The sequence below is a fragment of the Capra hircus genome, chromosome 1, assembly GCF_001704415.2.
Source record: "Capra hircus breed San Clemente chromosome 1, ASM170441v1, whole genome shotgun sequence".
Taxonomy (NCBI): domain Eukaryota; kingdom Metazoa; phylum Chordata; class Mammalia; order Artiodactyla; family Bovidae; genus Capra; species Capra hircus.
The window spans coordinates 99,352,487-99,378,490 of NC_030808.1; the positions used below are offsets into that span (position 1 = coordinate 99,352,487).

General features: G+C 39.4%; 1 protein-coding gene across 1 annotated transcript in view; it reads left to right on the plus strand.

The window, feature by feature from the left end:
• Positions 1-26,004, plus strand: part of WDR49 (WD repeat domain 49) — a 164,783-nt gene that overhangs the window by 45,907 nt on the left and 92,872 nt on the right. Inside the window, exons 6-7 of the mRNA XM_005675370.3 lie at positions 7,766-7,933; positions 10,437-10,585. Coding sequence (XP_005675427.3) covers positions 7,766-7,933; positions 10,437-10,585 — 317 coding nt within the window. The remainder of the gene's footprint in view (positions 1-7,765; positions 7,934-10,436; positions 10,586-26,004) is intronic.

Consider the following 26,004-nt stretch of genomic DNA (forward strand, 5'->3'; position numbering starts at 1 on the left):
AACCCATCATTTCCTTTTCTCTCTTCAAGAAGTGAGGAACACATTTTTATCTACCAGGTAATTTGATTTCAAGGAAATGGTTTCACTTTCACCTTTTGCTCTGGCATTCTCAGGAACTCTGGCATTCTACAGTTTAACCAGAAACAAGTTATATCTTGGTTTAGAAACAAAGTGTGAATTGTTTGAACCTCCGGTATGTAAGACTACGGGTCCGTAAATGTCACTTGCTAGACTTTGGCCACCTCATGGGAAGAGTTGACTCATTGGAAAAGACTCTGATGCTGGGAGGGATTGGGGGCAGGAGGGGAAGGGGACGACCGAGGACGAGAGTTCACTCAGACTCACATCCATCGAGTCGGTGATGCCATTCAGCCATCTTATCCTCGGTCGTCCCTTCTCCTCCACTCAGACTCACCTCCATCGAGTCGGTGATGCCATCCAGCCATCTCATCCTCGGTCGTCCCTCCTCCTCCTGCCCCCAATCCCTCCCAACATCAGAGACTTTTCCAATGAGTCAACTCTTCGCATGAGGTGGCCAAAGTACTGGAGTTTCAGCTTTAGCATCATTCCTTCCAAAGAAATCCCAGAGCTGATCTCCTTCAGAATGGACTGGTTGGATCTCCTTGCAGTCCAAGGGACTCTCAGGAGTCTTCTCCAACACTACAGTTCAAAAACATCAATTCTTTGGTGCTCAGCCTTCTTCACAGTCCAGCTCTCACATCCACACATGACCACTGGAAAAACCATAGCCTTGACTAGATGGACCTTAGTCGGCAAAGTAATCTTTGTCTATGCTTTTGAATATGCTGTCTAGGTTGGTCATAACTTTTCTTCCAAGGAGTAAGCGTCTTTTAATTTCATGGCTGCAATCACCATCTGCAGTGATTTTGGAGCCCCAGAAAATAAAGTCTGTCACTGCTTCCACTGTTTCCCCATCTACTTCCCATGAAGTGATGGGATCGGATGCCATGATCTTCGTTTTCTGAATGTTGAGCTTTAAGCCAACTTTTTCACTCTCCTCTTTCACTTTCATCAAGAGGCTTTTTAGTTCCTCTTCACTTTCTGCCATAAGGGTGGTGTCATCTGCATATCTGAGGTTACTGATATTTCTCCCGGCAATCTTGATTCCAGCTTGTGTTTCTTTCAGTCCAGCGTTTCTCATTTTCAGGGTAGCAATACTTTATTTTGATTGTACTGTAATGCCATTATGGAATGTCCATGGATTTGAAGATATAATTATAGTGCTCTGTAGTATACTTCATGTGTTATACTACTGCTTTATTAAGTCACGTTATAATAACTCTTAGCATTTTCTGTAAACAAAGGGAATTGTTTCATTGAGGATGCTCCTGATAAGGATATTATCCTCAGATATCATACTGCTGGTACTTCTAGTAAAGTAGCTGGATTAATGTAGCAAGTGATCAGCAAACTTTATGCTCCTGAAATTAATTGCTCCCCAGTGAGTCTCAAAGGGGCTTCCCCAGTGGCTCAGTGGTAAAGAATCTGCCTGCAATGCAGGAGACACAAGAGACTCGGGTTCTACCTCTGAGTCAGCAAGATCCCCTGGAGGAGGAGATGGCAACCCACTCCAGTGTGCTTGCCGGGAAAATCCCATGGATAGAGGAGCCGTGTGGTCTACAGTCCACAGGGTTACAAAGAGTCGGACATGACCAAGTGACTGCACATGCATGCACACAATGAGGCTCAATGAATGTAATTGGTAATGGAAAGAACTTCAAATCAGATAATAGAAAAAACCTGGCATACATACAGCAGTGTGGCTTAGTGGAAGAGAAAGATTGTTGTTTGCTCTTCAGTTGCTAAGTTGTGTCTGGCTCTGCAACCCCATGGACTGCAGCATGCCAAGCTTCCTTGTCCTTTACTATTTCCCTCAGTTTGCTCAAACTCATGTCCATTGAGTCACTGATGCCATCCAACCATCTCATCCTCTGTCTCCTTCTCCTCCTGCCCTCAATCTTTCCCAGCATTAGGTTCTTTTCCAGTGAGTTGGCTCTTCACTTCAGGTGGCCAAATATTGGAGCTTTAGCTTCAACATCAGTCCTTCCAATGTATATTCAGGGTTGATTTATTTTAGGATCGATCTCCTTGCAGTCCAAGGGACTCTCAAGAGTCTTCTCCAACACCACAGTTTGAAAGCATCAATTCTTTGGTGCTCAGCCTTCTTCATGGTCCAACTCTCACATCCATACCTGACCACTAGAAAAACCATAGCTTTAGCTATACAGACCTATGTCGGTCAAGTGATGTCTCAGCTTTTTTTTTTTTTTTTTTTTTTTATGTCTCAGCTTTTTAATATACCACCTCGCTGGGTCATAGCTTTTCTTCCAAGGAGCAAACATCTTTTAATTTTGTGGAAAAGAAAGATGCAGTGGTACAAACGAAAAGCTCACAGCCAATCAGGATGGCACTCAGTCTCATCTCTGTCCTCAATTAGCCACATGACCTAGGGTGATATGGCTTTTGGGCTATTTCCTCATCAGTAAATTTGTGATATCTACCCACTAAAGATGATTACAAGATAAGGGCATGGTTTAATACCTGGTATCAGTTCAGTTCAGTTCAGTCACTCAGTCGTGTCCGACTCTTTGCGACCCCCCATGAATTGCAGCACGCCAGGCCTCCCTGTCCATCACCAACTCCCGGAAATACCTGGTATGGAAGGGATTAAAAAACATTACTCTAATAATACTTTTAAGTAATCCATAGCTTGAGGGAGATTACATGATAGGGGATGAACAAGAAACAACAGTCCAGGTGAATTCTGGGCTGAGTGGAGAAGTAGACCATTTTGGCCCTCAGCAGTCCTTTAGTGGGAGAAGGCAATGGCACCCCACTCCAGTACTCTTGCCTGGAAAATCCCATGGACGGAGGAGCCTGGTAGGCTGCAGTCCATGGGGTCTCTAGGAGTCAGACACGACTGAGAGACTTCACTTTCACTTTTCACTTTCATGCCTTGGAAAAGGAAATGGCAACCCAATCCAGTGTTCTTGCCTGGAGAATCCCAGGGACGGGGGAGCCTGGTGGGCTGCCGTCTCTAGGGTCGTACAGAGTTGGACACGACTGAAGCGACTTAGCAGCAGCAGCAGCAGCAGTCCTTTTGTGTTTCACAACGTTTCACAGCACATTGTTTGGTGAATTATTCTTCTGCCTGGAGCTCTGTGAGGTCTCTTTTCTAAAAGTCTCCTTTGCATGATCAGAGCCCCTTCTTTTTTCCTTAGAAATTGTGTTCTGATTGGCATTGACTAGTAGAAACTTGGCATCAAAACTCAGTTAAACTCATTTACTTTAAGAAGTAGAAACTAAAAAGAGAAGCCCAAACTCAGGTTCAGCTGCTCACCAATTGAAAGTCAATACTTGAGAGACAAGCGCTGGCAGGAAAGGAAGTGCCTTATCCAGGAAGCCTGCATCCTGGGGTAGAAGGTAGACTTGTGTTCCAGAACCAACTCCAAAGATTCTGCTTGGCCTTAGAAGATTTAAAGGGAAAAAGGAGACATAATCTCATTTAATTATTGAGATACGGAGTCAGATTCATCACTATCTCCCACTGCGTGCAGACTCGTGGACTCCTTGTGATCTTTCTTTAGATGCTGTCTTGTTCACATAGGGAGCTTGAGGGATTACGGAAGGGGAAGCTGGGGAATAGATCTAGTTCGCTGTTAATTACTTACCTTTCATTTCTATTTCTTTGATCTAAGAAAAAAATCAACAGATTAGACAAGGCACTGTGTGATCAAAGGATTTGGAAGGTGTGCTTGACCAGGAGATGAGTAGACCATGGGAAAGCCTGGTTTAAAGGTTAGTTACAATATAGCTTTTCTAAAGTGACAAGACAAAAGGAGCCTCCTGCAGAGAGTGGTTTCCTGCAAAGAGCTATTTCCTGCCAAGAGATGCTTACATGAGCATTGATTAACATAACACAAAGCATATGCATCATTAGTAATAGGAACATTAAGAATCATTTGAGAAAGCAGGTGAAAGTTTTGCAATCCCAAATTACCTTGTTGCTGGAGATTTCTCATGTGATTTCTTCAGATCTATTATTGTTGGGCTTCATGAATAGAGATGGAGAGGTTGGGAAGGTTCCTCAAATCCTGATATTTTATACAAACTTTTGTGTGTACACATCTTTTTGATGGAGAGGGTCTACAGCTTTCATCAGATTGCCAAAGGAACATTTGATCTCCCAAATTTTGAGAAAATGAAAGTGTTAGTTGCTCAGTTGTGTCCAACTCTTTGCAATCCTATGGATCGTAGCCCACCAGGCTCATCTGTCCACGGGATTCTCCAGGCAGGAATACTGGAATGTATAGACATTCCCTTCTCCAGGGCATCTTTCCAATCTAGGGATTGAACCTGGGTCTCCTGCATTGCAGGTGAATTCTTTACTGTCTGAGCCACCAGGGAATGGTTTAATTCTCTTTATACTCTAGAGTATAGGAGAGCCTTGCTCTTAGTAATGTATTCTAGTGTCTTGCTACTCAAAGTGTGATCATCACCAAACAGCATCACCAGCCACAACTGGGGATTGTTAGAAATGCAGCATCTTAGATTTTGTGAATGAATATCTGCATTTTAACACCAGTTTCTAGGTGACTGTTTTGCTTATTACAATATGAGAAGCCCTGTTCCAGTGGTCAAGAGATCAGGTCTGAATTTGTACTCTGGCTCTGCCAAACGTGAGTTGTCCTGAGCTTGGATCTTTAATATTGTATGCTATATAACATTAAACCAAACTCAGAGTCTAAATGCTTGGGCACCAGTCCAGAGATTGACAACAATCAGTTGTTGACTTTTGCCAAATCCTTGAATCTGCACAGGTGTCTGTTTCTTAGTCTATAAAATAAAGAAGTAGATAAGTCCTCTTTCAGTTCTGCATTCTGGAGTTTACCTTTTGTTTCCCACCCATGTGTTTTGTTACCGCTCAGACCGTAAAGAATTGCGATGCGGGAGACCTGGGTTGGATCCCTGGATTGGGAAGATGTCCTGGAGGAGGGCGTGGCAACCCCCTCCAGTATTCTTGCCTGGAGAATCCCATGGACAGAGTAGCCTGGCAGGCTACATTCCATGGGGTTGCAAAGAGTCGAACACAACTGAAGCAACTTAGCACGCACAAAGCACAACCATGTTAAGACATATATTTCATAGTGAAATAGCTATGAAATATGTTAAGTTAAGCTATCCACATGTCAATTGCAGTTGTTGTTTTAGACGCTAAGTTGTGTCTGACTGAGTTAGCTCTTCCCGTTTAGTTTATTGTGTACTATATTAAGTGTATTATATTAAGTATGTGATGCATATTAAGTGTATTATTAAGTGTATTGAGCTACAGTTCTGCCTCTCAGAATCCTTGCTTTTACTAATTTGGAAATATATATATTCATATATATGCATACATACATTTATATAAAGCAAATTAAATTTTTCCATCCAAAATCAGTTCAGTTCAGTCGCTCAGTCGTGTCTGACTCTTTGCGACCCTATGAATCGCAGCACGCCAGGCCTCCCTGACCATCACCAACTCCAGGAGTTCACTCAGACTCACGTCCATTGAGTCAGTGATGCCAGCCAGCCATCTCATCCTCGGTTGTCCCCTTCTCCTCCTGCCTCCAATCCCTCCCAGTATCAGAGTCTTTTCCAGTGAGTCAACACTTCGCATGAGGTGGCCAAAGTACTGGAGTTTCAGCTTTAGCATCATTCCTTCCAAAGAAATCCCAGGGCTGATCTCCTTCAGAATGGACTGGTTGGATCTCCTTGCAGTCCAAGGGACTCTCAAGAGTCTTCTCCAACACCACAGTTCAAAAGCATCAATTCTTCGGCGCTCAGCCTTCTTCACAGTCCAACTCTCACATCCATACATGACCACAGGAAAAACCATAGCTTTGACTAGACAGACCTTAGTCGGCAAAGTAATGTCTCTGCTTTTGAATATACTATCTAGGTTGGTCATAACTTTTCTTCCAAGGAGTAAGTGTCTTTTAATTTCATGGCTGCAATCACCATCTGCAGTGATTTTGGAGCCCAAAAAAATAAAGTCTGACACTGTTTCCACTGTTTCCCCACTACTTCCCATTAAGTGATTGGACTGGATGCCATGATCTTCGTTTTCTGAATGTTGAGCTTTAAGCCAACTTTTTCACTCTCCTCTTTCACTTTCATCAAGAGGCTTTTTAGTTCCTCTTCACTTTCTGCCATAAGGGTGGTCTCATCAACCAAAATAGTAAGACTGTTTCCAAGTTAGTTACTAGTAAGTTAGCTTGCCATTTCCAGCAGAGCCAACAATACAAATACTGTGGCTATCATGTGGAGAAAGAACTTTTAAAATAATCTTAAAATGAGAGCGGACATAAGACTCCTGTGTTACAGAAAAAAGGACTTCATTATTCACAGCACAGCAACCCCCATCAGTATCAGCATATTCATGTCAGTTCCCCTTGACAATCAGGTCTCACAGAGGCAAAGCAGAGAGTTACAGATGAATGCCTGCACAGTGGGTCATGTTACAGGAAAAGAACCCTGAGCTTATAGAATCTGAATCTCCTGCAGTGGGCAGGATGCATGCTGTCTTTGGCTCCAGAGTTATTTTTGGTAGTAAATTTGTCTGTCGTTTGCTACAGAAAAAGAGGCAGTCTCATATTCTAAGGTGTTTTCTATGCAAACACTCTTGACAAGATAGTGAGGAACAGAGTGCAGTCAAGGATTAGTTTAATAAGAAGTGTAAGAATTCTAGCAATCCCTGAGAATTGTGTTACAAGAATGTTAGCTGTTAATGCTGGATTAATAAACAGATCAGAAACATTTTCAAGAGCCGTTCTATTAAAACAACTTGTCTCAAGCTGTACGAAGTTACAACACCTCTCTTTGTGTGAGGCAGAAATTTGGGTTTGAGGTCAAATTGGACATCTTTCACCTTGGGGCACAAATATATTGTCTCAGACAAATGGGAAAGAAAACTGTCATCTAACCATGGAGGGCGTAGTGGTGAGAAGTTTGTGGCAGAGCAGCTGTGTCTTTTGGAGCCTGTGAGTCTATAGGAACTCACAGGTCTTTCTGACAAAAGACAACAGAACCATTTTTCTTGCTTGTGGGGTTTTGCTGCTCATCTAGTGTATTCTTGCCTGGACAATCCCATGGGCAGCGAAGCCTGGTGGGCTGCAGTCTGTGGGGTCGCAGAGTCGGACGTGACTAAACACGCATGGTCCTCTCGTGCTCCTAGTACTAGATCATCAGGAACAGGAAAACTGTCAATCGACCTGGACTTCTAGCTGTGAATCTTGGCAGAGCTTCAGGTCCTGGCCACCCCACTCTCAACCATTCTAGACCAGTCAAAACATAAGTAAACCTATGGTTTGGGCATGAGCTGGACCTTGAGAGTAGCAGATGTTTGCTCAGCTCCTGGTACTTTAGGCCCAGGAAGAAGAACTCAGCATTTTAGCCAGTTACTTATATCTCCAGAATCCCATGTAATTATTGTGATTCATATTGTTTCCTGTCATGTGTTCTAATTAAAATTTTTTAAGCTATCCTTGGGGTGGAAGAAAAGTCTGATTGCAGATTTTTTGGTAAGTTTTCACTCTAAGTTTTTGGGTGGGAGAAGGGGTTGGTGAGGTGTTTTCTAAGTGTCAGGTTGTATCATCATAATATGAATTTAATTTGTAACCTCATGTATTAAAATAATACTATTCTCCCTGTGTCTTGTGAGAAATCAACTAAAGATTTTCTTTTTTCTTTTTTCTTTGCTCAGTTACTTACAATGCATCTTTAGATGCTATTATTTCCAGTACAACCAGCAATACAAACACTGTGGTACTGGCCTGGAGAGAGAAATCCAAAAAGCATCTTAAAATGACATCCTTCAACATTGCCCAGGGCATTCATGCTTTTGATTACCACTCTCAGCTCAATTTAATTGGTATGTAAAATAAATCACGATAACTATGAGGGACTCCTGAATAGTCTGCTATGCATATTTGCATGCATGGGGCCTCTTCACCTTGTTGCTTTTATTGCTGGAGAGATCAGCTCGAGCAGCTCACATTTTATTACCTGAGAATGTCTGATAATGATGCGTTAAGATGTGCAGCATATATGAGCTACTTTGGGGTGAAAATATGAGAAAGTGCTCCAATGCTTTAATGAGACTTTTTCTCAGAATTGGTGGGGAATGTACAATGCCATAGAGAAAGACTATTAGTGCAGTATCTGCCTTCTGCCATCTTCTTAGTATAACCAAATGCTCAACCCAAACATTGGAGAAGAAATGGCAACCCCCTCCAGTATTCTTGCCTGGGGAATCCCATGGACAGAGGAGCCTGGCAGGCCACAGTCCGTGGGGTTGCGAATAGTTGGACATGGCCGAGTGACTATCACTCACTCGCTCTACCCAAATACACCATTTTCCTTGTTCATGTGCACACACACACACACACATACACTCACCAGAGAAATGTAAAATGTAGAACATTTTCTAATCACCTTTCAGAATATAACTTCTGATGCTTTTTGAAAATTTTCAGTCTTGTCCTTTAGCATACTAAGGGAATTTTTTTAAAGTAAATTTTTATTGGAGTACATTTGCGTTACAATATTGTGTTAGTTTCTGCTGTATACCAAAATGAATTATCTATAACATATAGATATCTCCCCTCTTCTTTGGATTTCCTTCCCATTTAAGTCACCGCAGAGCACTGAGTCGAGTTCCCTCTGCTATGCAGTGGGTTCTCGTTAGTTATCTATCTTACAAAGTAGTGTGTATATGTCATTCCCAACCTCCCAGTTCATTGCACACTCCCCTTCCCTACTCGCTGTCCATACACTTGTTCTCTACATCTGTGTCTCTGTTTGTACTTTGCAAATGGGTTCGTCTGTACCATTTTTCTAGAGTCCACATATGTGTTAATATATACAATATATATTTTTTCTTTTTGACTTACTCTACTCTGTATGATAGCCTCTAGGTCCATCCACATCTCTGCCAATGGCATAATTTCATTCCTTTTATGGCTGAGAAATATTCCACTGTGTATATGTGCCACATTTTTATCCACTCCTCTGTTGAAGGACATTTAGAGGAGAGTTCTTTTTTTCCATGTAAAGTTTAGCTGAGGAAATAAGCAATAAAGATTTTCAGGTGTTGTCTATTTAAGTTTTGAAAGCTGATAATTTGATTTATATGATATTAGTTCAAATATGAAAAGTGAGGTGTTATTTTTAAAATTGATAGGGTAGTTACAGAGAATGAATTCACATGGCCTACAGAATGGGTCTTATTGACCCTCTTTCAAAAGCTGTCATTCATATAAAGAGTACTGATATCAGCTAAGGGGCTGAATCTCTAAAATTCCCAACAATCATAGCTGCCATTCATGATAAAAGAGACTGACTTTGAATTCAGGGATATGCGAACAGCAAACTTTCAAGGAGGATTGTAGATTTATTAGAGAAAGCTGGAGGAGTTAGTGAATTGGGCTTAAAAGGACTCAAATAACCATTGCATTGATTCATTATTATTTCAGCTCCTTTGTACTGATCTCTAACATGTACCTGGCCCAGTGCTGGAATTACATGTTACTGTATGCAGTAATACTCAGGGTGAAATTTATCACATTAATTTCATACTGTGGAGTAAAGACTTGAAACAAAAGTACATTCAGTTCCTCTTATTTCTGTAACCCTGGGCTATTAATCCAAATAGGGGTCTGACATTTTTGGCAACTCCATAAATGTGAATAGATTCAGCTCTGCAGTTGGCCCTAAACATAGGAACAGCAGAGAGGGCTCCGCTGAATTTCCCCAGAACTGAAGAAGCACAGGCACCGTGCTCCCAGTTTCTGATGCACTCCCTGAATATAATTAATTTGTATTTTTTTTAAAGCCTTATTCTCTCAATAGAGCAGGTCAAACATATATTTCTGCTGCTCATTTGCTTACAAATTCTCGATTATTTACACGACAGTGAAAAATAATTGATTTCCTTATACTTTTTCATTAATTTGGAAACTTTAAATATTGTTTTAGTTCTCTCTTACTCCTGGGATAACTTTAATGTGATCTGCATTCCTATGCTGTGCAGGCTGGAGAGGGAAACCCTGGAACAGGGAGGAAGAATTTTCTGTCCTCCTGCTTGTGCTGCTGGTGCCTTTTAAAGAAACTGTTGTCCTTTTACCCCGTGCAAACCCATCTTCCCTACCCCTTCCATTTCAACTACTTCCAGTGATAGAACTCATGCCCTATTAGCCTGGACTGTTGCACAATGATAGAATTTTCCTTCCTTCAAAACAAAGGTGCATTAGTGCTGAGAAGGCTTTTATCAGCCTATGGTGATATAGTATGTGATATATCTCATTTCAAAAAGAAAGTGTTGTGGGGTATTCCTATTACTAAAACATTTTTTTTTTCTTTCTAATTCTGATTAGCAACTGCTGGCATTGACAACAAAGTTTGCCTTTGGAACCCCTATGTTGTCTCTAAGCCAGTTGGTGTACTTTGGGGTCACTCAGCCAGTGTGATAGCTGTCCAGTTCTTTGCTGCAAGAAAACAACTTTTCAGTTTCTCCAGAGATAAGGTAAGTAACAGTGTACATTCAGTTTATTTAGTTCTGCCTCCCCAGTTCCTACCCAAATCTCTCTTTGATTTGAAATTCCTCTTAGAGATGGTATAGACTTTTAAAATATAGTGACTTACTACCATGGTTTGGAAATCTATATTTTTTAAAAAGATATTGATGGTAACTTAGGATAGTCCTGGGCAACTGGATGAGTTATTTCATTAAAAAATTCCTCAAACCATGTGCTCATAAATTTCCTTATTATTGAGCTTTCAATGGGTTGTTTCGAATCACGTAGAGGGAGGAGCCTGGAAGGCTGCAGTCCATGAGGTCACAAAGAATCGGACACGACTGAGTGACTCCACTTTTCTTTCAATGGGTTGTTTTGAAAGTTTCCAAAGCATTCATTAACGCAATTTAAAAAAAACATAAATGGAAATGATAAATGTTACTTTGATAAGACATGGATGAATAGAATCACAGATGTAGGGAATGGACTTGTGGACACAGTGGGGGTCGGAGGGGATGGGACGAATTGAGAAGTGGCATTGGCATACATGCACTACCACGTGTGAAATAGATAGCTAGTTGGTGCTCGTAGTAAAGAACCCACCTGCCAGTGCAGGTAGATGTAAGAGATGTGGGTCCAATCCCAGGGTCAGGAAGATCCCACTGAGGAGGGTACTGCAACCCACTCCAGTATTCTTGCCTGGAGAATCCCATAGAGAGAGGACCCTGGCCGGCTGCAGTCTACAGGGTCGCACAGAGTCAGACACGACTGAAGTGACTTAGCATGCGTGCAGTGGGAAGCTGGTGTAAAACACATCTGTCCTCTGTGATGACCTAGAGGGGTGGGATGGAAGGGTGGGAGGGAGACTCAAGAGGGAAAGAACATGTGTGTGTGTATGTATATATATATATATGGCTGATTCACATTGTTGTACAGCAGAAACTAATACAACACTGCAAAGCAATTGCATTCAAATTAAAAAATATGGAATAGACACAATGAACCAGTGTTGCTTTGCTATTGAAGAGTCTCAGAAAGTTAAAAATCAAAGTTAATCTGCAGGATATTACATTAAGGAATTGCAGTTAAATATGTCTGTCCATTCTATTTAATGATATTGATACATATTCTATATGGGGGTGGAAAAAACATTGTACCAGAATCAGATAGTCTGGGTTATAGCCTGACCATATTATTTACTACTCATATCTCCCAGGTAAATTTCTTATTTCTAACAATTTGTCATTTGTTCCCCTATAAAGCTTCTGTTTTACATAATGCCTGACATAGATCCAGTAAATGTGATAGATTTCAAGAAACCTGATTGTGAGGAGAACATGGATAGGCTATAGACTTACTGGGGACAGCCTTTGAGAGTTTTTCAGTGACTCGGACTTTTAATTTTATTCTGAAGTGATACATGTATATGTGAAAATTAAATAGAATAAAATAGAAATTCACCTAAACTCCTTAGCCTCACCTTATGCATAAGGGGAAACAATGGAAACAGTGAAAGGTTTTATTTGGAGGGGCTCCAAAATCACTGCAGATGGTGACAGCGGCCATGAAATTAAAAGATGCTTGCTCCTTGGAAGAAAATATATGACCAATCTAGACAGCATATTAAAAAGTAGAGACATTACTTTGACAACAGATGTCCATCTAGTCAAAGCTATGGTTTTTCCAGTAGTCACGTATGGATATAAGAGTTGAAAACTGAGTGCCGAAGAATTGATGTTTTTGAACTGTGGTGTTGGAGAAGACGCTTGAGAGTCCCTTGGATTGCAAGGAGATCCAACCAGTCCATCATAAAGGAAATCAGTCTTAAATATTCATTGGAAGGGCTGATGCTGAAGCTGAAGCTCCAATACTTTGGACACCTGATGCTGACTCACTTGAAAAGACCTTGATGCTGGCAAAGATTGAAGGCAGGGGGAGAAGGGGACTAGAGAGGATGACATAGTTGGGTGGCATCACCAACTCAATGGACTTGAGTTTGAGCAAGATCTGGGAGTTAATGATGGACAGGGAGGCCTGGCGCGCTGCAGCCCATGGGGGTCACAAAGAGTCGGACATAATTGAGCCACTGAACTGAACTGATACATAAGTTCTGCCAAACTTGCTTATTTTAGTATACTGTGTATCAGACTGTAAATCTCCTTCACCACTGAACTACCAATTCCAGTTGATTCTGCCATCAAATATTTTCATCAGCTTCACCTCTCTCTCAGAAGCCACAGCTCTAATCCAAAATCTCATCTTCTTCTGAATTATTTCATCCAAACCATGGCAAAGTTTTCCTAGCATGTCTTTCTTCTTGCAAACTGGTCTCATTTCAGTCTGGCCTCCATCCTGCTAATTAAGTGGTTTGTAAGAAAAATTCTTCAACATCTTCTCTTACCCTCATTCTAAATATCAGCACTAAAATTCTTAAGCTTTTCTATAAAACTCGTTCTCAGACCAGGCCCAGCTCACTTCCTGCTTTTCTCTTCTGTTCATTTGATGTTGCAGCCTATCACACTTTGTTCCCACCATGCAGCCTCATGGTTCTGCTGTGTGCCTCCTCTCTGTCTTCATTTCCCTCTCCTCCATGCTCGACTGGCAAAAGCCTATTTATCCTTGAAGTTTCAGACTTTTTTGGAGTCTTTCATGCAGACCTAGGTGTTTGTTTCTGTGTGCTCCCATCACGCCTGTGTCCCTTCTTAGAGCATGTGTTCTGTTGTACTGAAGTTGTTAGTTTGCTGTCTTAAGCTGGGTTTTATCTTTTCAGCTTGTGTATTGGTATCAGTCATAGTGCTTTGCACCTCGCAGTGTTTGTTCAGTGGTTATTTGTTGACACTTTAAAGTGAAGACATATTACTGTGAATATCAAGTAACAAAGAAACTCAGAATGAAAACTTTTCTGATGCCTTAGACTTATTTAGTTGTTCTATTTCCTAAGATCTTTTAGCTCTAACTTCCACTATTGAATTTCACACAGTCTGACAAGTATACTTGAAGATTGTATAAGTATATTGTATCTTTCACTAGATTTTGAGTACTTAAAGGCAAAGATTATTTGTTGAATTTATTTCTTTGAATTTTTTTTAATTGATGTGTATTGTTGTTTATTTAGTCGCTAAGTCGTGTCTGACTCTGTGACCCTGTGTACTATAGCCTGCCAGTCTCCACTGTCCAAGGGATTTCCCAGGCAAGAATACTGGAGTGGATTGCCATTTTCTTCTCCAGGGCATCTTCCTGACCCAGGGATCGAATCTGTGTCTCCTGCATTTGCAGGTGGATTCTTTGCCACTGAGCCACGAGGGAAGCCCACCATACACATAGTAGGTCCTTAATAAATCTTGGTTAAGTAAGCAAATCTTTATCAGAGCTAAGTATGAAGGAAATAACAGATATTTTATTATTATAGAACTCCCTGAAAAGTGGTATACCTTTAGAAGCAAGTGGAAAAAAAAGTTCTTAAAATTAATTGCATATAGCTATCATTAATGTTAAGACTGCCTGGTCTCTTTCAAGGCAATTTTATCATCCTATTTTTGCTTTGACTTTTAAATCATTACCTTGTAATAAAGCTTGTCATGCTGTCTTTCACATTAGTCTAAATCCATTTCACTTTGATAAATGCATAATAATCTTAGCCTGTATGTCTTCACAACAAACAACAGGTTTTCAGCTACCAGGTTAATCTTTGGCTTTATTGTCATAAAATTCTGGATATTTTATAGGACTAGGGTTAATTTAGGGAACGGGGAAAATGAAAGAAAGCATTCTTTTTCCAAAAAGCCTTTGATTGAACCATATTTTGGCCTATGAATTGCTAATTAGAGGATTTTCAAATCAAAGCAATTTAGATCTAAATAACTTCCTCCAATAATGACCTGAGACTTCAATTCTTTTTTGGAAAACTGCTCTACTGTGCTTTCCAGTGATGATTAAACAATAAATTTATCTGTAGAATTTAATATTATAGTAAGCAATAGTCCAATTGCATTTTGTTCCTGAGTCCTAAATTGTCTCATAAAATGGTAATCACTGATTGATGGCATGGCCCTGCTGGGAACCAATAACTTGGTCATTTAGAGGAGGAATCACCATGGAAAGTAAAAGGATTTTCAAAGCCTCTGGGAAATACCTCCGCTGGGGGTTGACATTCCAACCAGGAAATCTGATTAGGCTTTTCTATTGCTCCTAACTCCTCTCTTAGGCTGCTCATCCTGATTTGGCCACCAGAATCAGATCAGTTTGTAACTTAATCTTTTGTCTGAGGTTTTGACTTTTTCCAGAGTGTGGTTTCTATACTGCGGTCCCAAGGTTGGTAAGGAAAATACAAAGGCTCTTGTGCTGGTGACTAGCTCTTACCTGTTTATCTTCCTTGCTCTCCTGTATACCCTTTCTCCTCATATTTCCTCAAAGCCAGTTTCATTTTGTTTAAATTGTACAAGTAAACAGATTAATGATCTTTTGCAGAAATTGCAAACGAGGAAGCAAGTTGGAAAAAAGTAAATATTCCTTTTCTTCATCCTCTTAAAATCAATTCCTCTTCCAAGAAATAGCTATTATTAACACTTGATCTGTAGAGTCTCACATTTTTATCATATACTTACATATTGTCTTATTGATATATTGCATTATAATATGTGGTGGTGTCATATTTTGTTATTTATGTACCATCTTATGTGTGTATACAAATTCAAAGTACTATTTATTATTACTTTTATATAAATGGCGTCACGTGATATATATATTTCTGCCACTTCCTTTTCCCTAAACCATATCTCCTGCAGATCTTTCATTATGAGTGTACATATACCTGATTTTTTTACCTGCTGCATAATAATTCATAGTATGGATGGTCAACCTTAATTATTCAATCACATGTTGATTATAAGAGATATTGTGTCTATGACACCTACACACACATGCATATACACATCTTTAAGACCACGTAAGTTGATTTCTTTGTAATAAGTTCCTAGAGATGAATTTCTAGAAATGATGCTATTGGGCCAACATGGATTCAATTCTTAAAGAATGGCTTAGATCCAGAATTATTGTGCCAGCTGGCATATTCATCAGAGACGTGTAAAGGTGTTTGTTTCCCTGCACTCTTGGTAATGGTGTTTGTATGTGTTGTGTGTGCTCAATCATGTCCGACTCTTTGAGACTCCATGGACTGTAGCCCTCCAGGCTCCTTTTTCCATGGAATTTTTCAGGCAACAACACCAGAGTGGATAGACATTTCCTACTCCAAGGGATCCTCCTGATCCAGGAATCAAACCCTCACCTCTTGTGTCTCCGGCATCAGCAAGTGGATTCTTTACCACTCTGCCACGTAACAAGATCCTTTGGTAATGACAGATACCATTAATGTGTTCATTCTTTTGTGAATCTAATGGGCAAAAAATTAGAATGAATTTCTTCAATTATTTACTGACCATTTCTATTTCTATTTTTTTATGGTGCATTATCTGATCATGTCCTTTATTTTCTTTTTCATGATTTAAAAAAATTTATTGATTTTTAATTGGAGGATAATTGCTTTAAAATGTTGGATTGGTTTCTATCTTACATCAACATGAATCAGCCATAGGTATACATATGTCCCCTCTCTCTTGAACCCTACCACTTCCCACCCCATCCCACCCCTTTAGGTTTTCATTGAATACCAACTTGAGCTTCCTGTGTCACATAACAAATTCCCACTGGCTATCTGTTTTACACATGGTAATGTATATATTTCAGTCCTGCGCTCTTAACCCATCCTATCCTCTCCTCCCACTGTGCCCATAAGGCTGTTCTCTATGTCTGTGTCTCTTTTGCTGTCCTTTAAATTCTTTATCTTATTAACTGAACTCAGGACTATTATCAACAGTTGTAGTTTGAGAAATAAATTGATTATCCCTTATTATATATGATGCAAGTATTTTGCCTCTTTCAAGCATACTGCTTTTAAGCTTGTTCATGTGAGGTTAAAAAATTATTGTATTTATTTATGTATTGGCTGAACTGGATCTTCATTGCTACTTGCAGGCTTTCTCCGTTTGCAGTGTGGGGGCCTCTTACTGCAATGGCTTCTCTTGTTACAGAGCATAGGCTCCAGAGCATGCAGGCTTCAAGAGTCGTGGCACATGGGATCCGTAGTTGTGGTCTAAGAGCTTAGCTGTTCCTCTACATGTGGGATCTTCCCAGGCCAGGGACTGATCCAGTGTCCCCTGCATTGCAAGGCGGATTCTTAACCACAGGATCACCAGGGAAGACCCGTTTATACGATTTTTATCATTCAAAAGTTTTAAGCTTTTGCAAAACTGAGTGTAAGAAATGATTTTCTTTATGGCTATGGATTTTGTATCTAGTTTAAGAATGTGTTCCACACTTCATATTCTACTTTGGTTTCAGCTAATACTTTTTTTATTATTGTTTTTTTGCATTTAATTTTGCAGTTTATTTTTGTGTAAAATTTTTTGTTCTACAAATGAGTATCCAAGAGGTTTTTGAATAATTGTTTTGAATAATTTGTTCCCTGGTAGCTCAGATGGTAAAGAGTTTGCCGGCAGCGTGGGAGACCCAGGTTCGATCCTTGGGCCTGGAAAATCCCCTGGAGAAGGACATGACAACCCATTCCAGTATTCTTGCCTGGAAAATCCCATGGACGGAGGAGCCTGGCAGGCTACAGTCCATGGGGTCGAAAAGAGTCCCACATGACTGTGACTTCACTTTCACTCACTGGTTTCAAATTCCATTTTTCTTATTTGAATTTCCATGTATACACGAATTTGTTCCTAAATGCTTTATTCTTCCCATTAGTCTGTCCTTTCTTGCATGCATATACCACCGTTTTAACCAGCCTAGTTTTCTGTATGCTCTGATGCCTGGCAGAGAAATTCCTACTTCTGTTTTTCTATTTTAATTTTAACAACCCTCTGGCATTCCAATCCCAAAGAAAGGCAATGCCAAAGAATGCTCAAACTACCGCACACTTGCACTCATCTCACATGCTAGTAAAGTAATGCTCAAAATTCTCCAAGCCAGGCTTCAACAATACATGAACCATGAACTTCCAGATGTTCAAGCTGGTTTTAGAAAAGGCAGAGGAACCAGAGATCAAATTGCCAACATCCTCTGAATCATCAATAAAGCAAGTGAGTTCCAGAAAAACATCTATTTCTGCTTTATTGACTATGCCAAAGCCTTTGACTATGTGGATCCCAGTAAACCGTGGAAAACTCTTCAAGGGATAGGAATAACAGACCACCTGACCTGCCTCTTGAGAAACCTGTATGCAGGTCAGGAAGCAGCAATTGGAACAACAGACTGGTTCCAAATAGAAAAAGGAGTACGTCAAGGCTGTATATTGTCACCCTGCTTATTTAACTTCTATGCAGAGTACACCATGAGACATGCTGGGCTGCAGGAAGCACAAGCTGGAATCAAGATTGCCAGGAGAAAGATCAATAACCTCAGATATGCAGATGACACCACCCTTATGGCAGAAAGTGAAGAACTAAAGAGCCTCTTGATGAAAGTGAAAGAGGGGAGTGAAAAAGTTGACTTATTAAAGCTCAACATTCAGAAAACTAAGATCATGGCATCCGATCTCATCACTCCATGGAAATAGATGGATTAACAGTGGAAACAGTGGCTGATTTTATGTTTTTGGGCTCCAAAATCACTGCAGATGGTGATTGCAGCCATGAAATTAAAAGATGCTTACTCCTTGGAAGGAAAGTTATGACCAACCTAGACAGCATATTAAAAAGCAGAGACATTACTTTATCAACAAAGGTCTGTCTAGTCAAAGCTATGGTTTTTCCAGTGGTCATGTGTGGATGTGAGAGTTGGACTATAAAGAAAGCTGAGTGCCAAAAATTTGATGCTTTTAAACTGTGGTGTTGGAGAAGACTCTTGAGGGTTCCTTGGACTGCAAGGAGATCCAACCAGTCCATCCTAAAGGAGATCAGTCCTGGGTGTTCATTGGAAGGACTGATGTTGAAGCTGAAACTCCAATATTTTGGCTACCTCATACAAAGGGCTGACTCATTTGAAAAGACCCTGATGCTGGGAAAGATTGAGGGCAGGAGGAGAAGGGGAAGACAGAGAATGAGATGGTTGGATGGTATCACTGACTCAATGGACATGGGTTTGGGTGGACTCTGGGAGTTGGTGGTAGACAGGGAGGCCTGGCGTGCTGCGGTTCATGGGGTCGCAAAGAATCGGACACAACTGAGCGACTGAACTGAACTGGCATTTTATCTTTCTAGGTAAATATTAGGATCAGTAGTCATGTTCCATGAAAAATTACATTAATTTTTGAATTGGATTTCCCTTGAATTTGAACGTGACATCTTTAAAATATTGAGATAACATATTCTATATTTTACTTTTTGCTTCTTTTAATGGTCTTTCCAGAAAAATTGTACACTAAGTTTCCATTCCTTGTTGAGGTTTTTCCTCCACATTTCAGAAGGCATCTTGTCATATTCTTGACTTTTATGGGGGTGTTTATAATGGGATATGCCCACTTTATATATAACCTATGCATTTAATTTTTAAATGTAACAATTCTTTTTTTCTAAAACATTTTTTAACTGCCTGTTAATTGTATATACTCTTTTGTTTTTTGCTCATTTGGGGCATTTTGACTTTTAGCTCTTTAATTTCATGTTAATTACTGCATTTTCTTATCAGATAATTTTAATACCTGTAGTCATTGGAGAACCAAATTTGATATTTGCTGTTCTGGTGATTCTCCCACATGGTGACATGTTTCCTTTTTATGTCTGGTTATCCTTTATTGTTACCTCATTTTTGGTTGTTGCTAAACTATAGACATTCTGAAGAATGAAATTGAAAATGCTTTCCTCCGGAGAAGATTTGTGTTTGTTTCTGCAGTATGGAAATAAAGAAAGCTATTGTCCTGAGGCTACTGCGTTTTCCTTTTTCATTGTCCTTTTAATTGAGCAATCTTGCTTCAGTGCCTCCGTTGTCCTGCTGGCCCAAGGCTTAGGCTCTTCGTGTATGCCTATTGTTCACTGTCTCCATATTAAGTTTGCTTCTTATACCTCTTTCTTCTTTTGGACCTGTGGAGATTGTCTGCAATCCCTGAAGATCCAGCAAGGCGACAGAAATTATGCTTTAGTCAGAGCTGTTTTTCTTTGAAGCAGGAAGGCCCCCTACAAAAACCTAGTCTGCAGTGATGCTTGAACCAGAGTTCCCTTATTTTAGTTGGTTTTCACTTACTTTCTTCAAAAAAGGTTGTTAGTATAAATATTGAGCTTAAAAAAGAAAGAAGTTTAAAGTGTTTATGTTTACTTTGTGAAATAAAAAAGGGACAGTAATCTTTGAAACACAAAGTTTGAAAACTTCTGTTTAAAGCCTGGGGAAAAAAAAACTGGTTATGTTTTTCAATGTTATGTGAGTAATGATAATAGCCAAAAAATCAATTTAACTGAAATTTTAAAATCCCCCAAATGAACTTTTGTTCTTAAAAAAGAAAGCTTTTGAAACAAAATGTTGATGTTAGTTAAATTTAGTGCTGAACTTGAACTGGGAAATTAGTGAGATTTTTTTCAAAACAATTCATAGTGTTAAGAAGCATTTTGACTTTTTCAAGGTCAGTGACAGAATACCAAACAGATACACAATAGAAATCTGTGTCTTAGAGCTGTATGTCTTCTCTCATTTTTATTGAAAATGATGAAAAAAATAGATGATAATGGCTATGGTAACAATTTAAGGGTGAATAGCACAAGAGATTTTAATTTCCAACTAATATCTTAAATTAGATCTCATCCTGGGGGGGAAAATGGCAAAAATATTTCTTAAAAGAAGATCTGTTATATAAGTTAAAAACACTAAGGTGTTCAGTAGAATACTTTTGCTAGTATATATCATGTCAAACAAAATTGCCTCTAAACATTCACTGATTATGCCTTTGTGGATTATCCCAAGGCTTAAATTCTAAATAAATAGACTTGTTAATACATAAAGGTATATTCAGAAGAGCCAATGCCCTCAGTTCCTGTTATCCTATTATCTGCAAGTAGGCTATCCATTTTAGTGGATTATCCTGGAGAGCTGAGCGGCTGCACTGCTGTCTTCAAAATCCCCTAGTGCTATATTCTCTTTCTGCCTCTCTTTCTTATTGTCATTTTATATCTATGCCTTGCAGGATTGCAGGACTTAGTAGCAAATGTTTGATGCAGTCAAACAAGTCTCATTTAGATACAGTTGTCTGGGGTCTGTCTTCTACTTTTTTCTCACTTTTCTATCATTATTAGGAAACTTTACAGTTTTTCCCCTAACCACTTTGAATTAAATTTGAACATGTTGCCAATATGTAAATAATACTGATTTGGTTTTAAAAAGTGCACTGAAAACAGATTCTATATCCATCCATACCTCTATTTGTGCACCCACCCTTCCATGAAGTTACCTGCTTAATAAATCTAATATTTATAGGATAAAAAAAGTTTTGTTCATTTATTTATTATAGTTTTATTAGGCTTCCCCAGTGGCTTGGCAATAAAGAATCCACCTCAAATGCCCAAGCCACAGGAGATGCGGGTTCGATCCCTGGGTCAGGAAGATGCACTGGAGGAGAGCATAGTAATCCACTCCTGTATTCTTGCCTGGGAAATCCCATGGACAGAGGAACCTGGTAGGCTCTGGTCCATAGGGTTGCAAACGTTATAGTTTTGTTATGTCTGTGTGAAATGATTCTGCCCATCTCTAGCAGGGAGCAGGAAGAAATTCCTCAGTAAAATTAGACTACGTTTCTTTACCCCAATTTTCACAATACCCCTTCTTGAAACTGCTTCCATTTTGTTGTTTTGGAACCTATAGATAATGGATTGAGCAATTTCAGTACATTCCAAAAAAATTGGCAGAATTGCAAAGCTGGCAGGGGCCCATTCTGTATAAACATGAGGAAACGGAAAGGTAATATAATACACCTAAACTGACAGACCCGAGTGGTATTAAAATGAGGATCAGGATGTCTGGAGTCTCCATCTTTGATTTCTAGTGCTAGTTATGATTCGTACGGGATTTGCTTTCATAATCCTGCATTATTAAGTGGTAACAAGATAAAGATTAAGTAGAAAGATGTCTTCATTATTATATGAAAAACTAAATTCTGCCTTGATATAAAATCACAAGCTTGGATATTTATTCCTCCTAACACTATAAAAATGGAGATGAAATAAAGAGCCGTGTATAAATCATTTCAAGGACTAGACTTAGTAAGTCTGTGTTTGGACAAACATCACAAGTTCTCAGGTATCGTGATGAAAATAGAAAGTGCAGTTTAGATGAGAATTTATGGAAAATATAAATTAAAAAATAATCATTTACTCAATAATAATTTTTAAGCCTGGATGTTTGTCCATTTCTTTATTTTCCCTACTAAGAATAAAGGAAACATCTCAAGATATTTGGAATGTAAAATGATATTAAATATACTCCTTTCTGAAATGTGGCATAATTCTCTTCCAGAAGTCAACATGAACATAAAAAAGAGGAAAATCAAGAATTCTCAAATAATAAATAGTTATTTAAGTGACATTTTGCAAAGAAAATAGAATTAATGTGAGATATTTTTCATGATTAAAGAGATATAGGCTGATTAGGGGAGCACAGTTATCTGGCTTTTAAAGCCAAACCACATGATATTACTTATTTAATTTATATGCAGAGTACATCTTGAGACACGCTGGGCTGCAGGAAGCACAAGCTGGGATCACTACTGCTGGGAGACATATCAATAACCTCAGATATGCAGATGACACCACCCTTATGGCAGAAAGTGAAGAAGAGCTGAAAAGCCTCTTGATGAAAGTGAAAGCAGAGAGTGAAAAAGTTGGCTTAAAGCTCAACATTCAGAAAACTAAGATCATAGCATCCGGTCCCATCACCTCATGGCAAATAGATGGGGAAACAGTGGAAACAGTGGCTGACTTTATTTTTCTGGCTCCAAAATCACTGCAGTTGGTGACTACAGCCATGAAATTAAAAGATGCTTACTCCTTGGAAGGAAAGTTATGACCAACCTAGAGAGCATATTAAAAAGCAGAGACATTACTTTGTCAACAAATGTCTGTCTAGTCAAGGCTATGGTTTTTATAGTAGTTATGTACAGATATGAGAGTTGGACTATAAAGAAAGCTGAGTGCCAAAGAATTGATGTTTTTGAACTGTGGTGTTGGAGAAGACTCTTGAGGTCCCTTGGACTGCAAGGAGATCCAACCAGTCCATCCTAAAGGAGCTCAGTCCTGGGTATTCATTGGAAGGACTGATGTTGAAGCTGAAATTCCAATACTTAGGCCACTTCATGTGAAGAGCTGACTCATTTGGAAAGACCCTGATGCTGGGAAAGATTGAGGGCAGGAGGAGAACTGGACGACAAAGGATAAGATGGTTGGATGGCATCACCAACTCTATAGACATGGGTTTGGGTGGACTCTGGGAGTTGGTGATGGACAGGGAGGCCTGGCGTGCTGTGGTTCATGGAGTCGCAAAGAGTTGGACATGACTGAGTGACTGAACTGAAAGCCAAGCCACATGATATTACTGATTAAGCTGAGAGAAAGAGGCCTTGTTCAAGGAGATTAGCATTGACCTTAAAAGCAAGTTGAGAAGCTAAAGTATAATACAATGGAAATACTTGGGAAATTAAAGAAAACTCATGCTTGAGCCCCATCCTCAGAGAGTCTGATTTAATTGGTTTTGGAAAAGGGCCCAAACATAAGCATTTTCTCAAACACCATTGGTATTTCTATCATCAAGATTAAGAATCACTATCATAAATTATGTAAGTATAGGAAAAATTGAAAATCATATGGGAAGTCACATGCCATGACATTATTTCTGGGAGGACGGAAACACTGTATTGCAATGGAGTATTACTCAGCCATTAAAAAGAATACATTTGAATCAGTTCTAACGAGGCAGACGAAACTGGGGCCTATTGTGGCAATGGAGTATTACTCAGCCATTAAAAAGCATACATTTGGATCAGTTCTAATGAGGTGGATGAAACTGGGGCCTATTATACAGAGTGAAGTGAGCCAGAAAGAAAAACACCAATGCAGTATAATAACACATATATATGGAATTATAGAAAGATGGTAACAATAACCCTGTATGTGAAACAGCAAAAGAGACACAGATATATAGAACAGTCTTTTGGACTTTGTGGGAGAGGGCGAGGGTGAGATGATTTGGGAGAATGGCATTGAAACATGTATATTATCATATGTGAAACGAATCACCAGTCCAGATTTGATGCATGATACAGGATGCTCGGGGCTGGTGCACTGGGATGACCCAGAGGGATGGGATGGGGAGGTAGGTGGGACGGGGGCTCAGGATGGGGAACACATGTACACCCGTGGCGGATTTATGTCAAGGTATGGCAAAACCAATACAATATTGTAAAGTAATTAGCCTCCAATTAAAATAAATAAATTAAAAAAAAGAAACACTGTGTTGTACATTGATGACAGTATATAAATGTTGTTGGCTTTGATTCTTAGCAGAAATAAAAATCAGATAGTTAAAGATGGAAGGGAACTTAGTAGGATCACTAATTATGAGAATTAAGTGTTCTTCAAGGGAAGGAGGGAAAGAAGAAAAGTAAAAATTAATTTTAAGAAAAATTAATAAAGTTACACATTATGATTTTTAAAAAGCAACTCTAGTTTTGATTGCTAATAGCAGGAACTCACGTGTCATAGAGTAGAGGTTATCACTCATCTATTTTTAATTTTTCATTTAATTGAATGTGACTAAATGTCACACGAAGAGTTGACTCATTGGAAAAGACTCTGATGCTGGGAGGGATTGGGGGCAGGTGGAGAAGGGGATGACAGAGGATGAGATGGCTGGATGGCATCACTGAACTGAACTGACTGAAAATCACTGCAGATGGTGACTGCAGCCATGAAATTAAAAGATGTGTACTCCTTGGAAGGGAAGTTATGACCAACCTAGACTGCATATTAAAAAGCAGAGACATTACTTTGTCAACAAAGACTGTCTAGTCAAGGCTATGGTTTTTCCAGTGGTCATGTATGGATGTGAGAGTTGGATGATAAAGAAAGCTGAGTGCTGAAAAATTGGCGCTTTTAAACTGTGGTGTTGGAGAAGACTCTTGAGAGTCCCTTGGACTTCAAGGAGATCCAACCAGTCCATCCTAAAGGAAATTAAAAGCATCATTTCTTCGTCGCTCAGCTTTCTTCACAGTTCAACTCTCACATCCATACATGACCACTGAAAAAATCCACAGCCTTAACTAGATGGACCTTTTTTGGCAAAGTAATGTCTCTGTTTAGTATGCTGTCTAGGTTGGTCATAACTTTCTTTCCAAGGAGTAAGAGTCTTTTAATTTCATGGCTGCCATCACCATCTGCAGTGATTTTGGAGCCCCCCAAAATAAAGTCTGACAATGTTTTCATTATTTCCCCATCCATTTCCCATGAAGTGATGGGACCAGATGCCATGTTCTTCGTTTTCTGAATGTTGAGCTTTAAGCCAACTTTTTCACTCTCCTCTTTCACTTTCATCAAGAGGCTTTGGAGCCCCCCCAAAATAAAGTCTGCCACTGTTTCCTCGGTTTCCCCATCTATTTGCCATGAAGTAATGGGACTGGATGTCATGATCCGGTTTACCCCAAGCATCCTCATTTCTGCAAGATTTCTGAAAAATCCTCATAACATTTTCTTGTGAATTAGATGAGATCTGCAATTGGGTAAATAACCTTGTAGAAGTTGAGGCAAGCTTTGTTTATGGAAGTGTTATATTTTTGGACTTATACTAGCTAAGATTTTTCATCAATGAGCTGGATAAAAACATAGTCATTTGATGAACCACAGCCTTCAACAAATTAAGAAAATATCTATTTACCATCTACTGTATTCCATGGGATATGTGGACAAATCAGGGAGGAGTTATCAGTATAATATAACTAGGATTCAAAATTTTATTCATATACTTTGAAACTAGAAAAATCCTAATTTTAGCTTACAGCATCAGATTTTTGAAGGTAGAATATTAGATGTTTACCTTGATTGTTTATTCATGGGAATAAGATTTAGAGTTTTACTCAGTCAGGACCTCAAGTTAAGGGCAAAGCATGTTGGAATAGCTTATTCAGCTAATGTAAAAATAAGGTGTTTAAAGAAGTCACATTGTCTGTAACAGTGGTTAGAACACACTTGAAATATTGGCTCAATTCTGAGCACTTTGCTTAAATAGACCCTTGGGGACCCTAAGATGTTCTTGTTATATATTGGTGAGTAGAGATATACTGTCTTCTATTGATGGTACATTAATTAATGTGTTCAGTTCAGTTCAGTCACTCAGTTGTGTCCGACTCTTTGCGACCCCATGAATCGCAGCACGCCAGGCCTCCCTGTCCATCACCAACTCT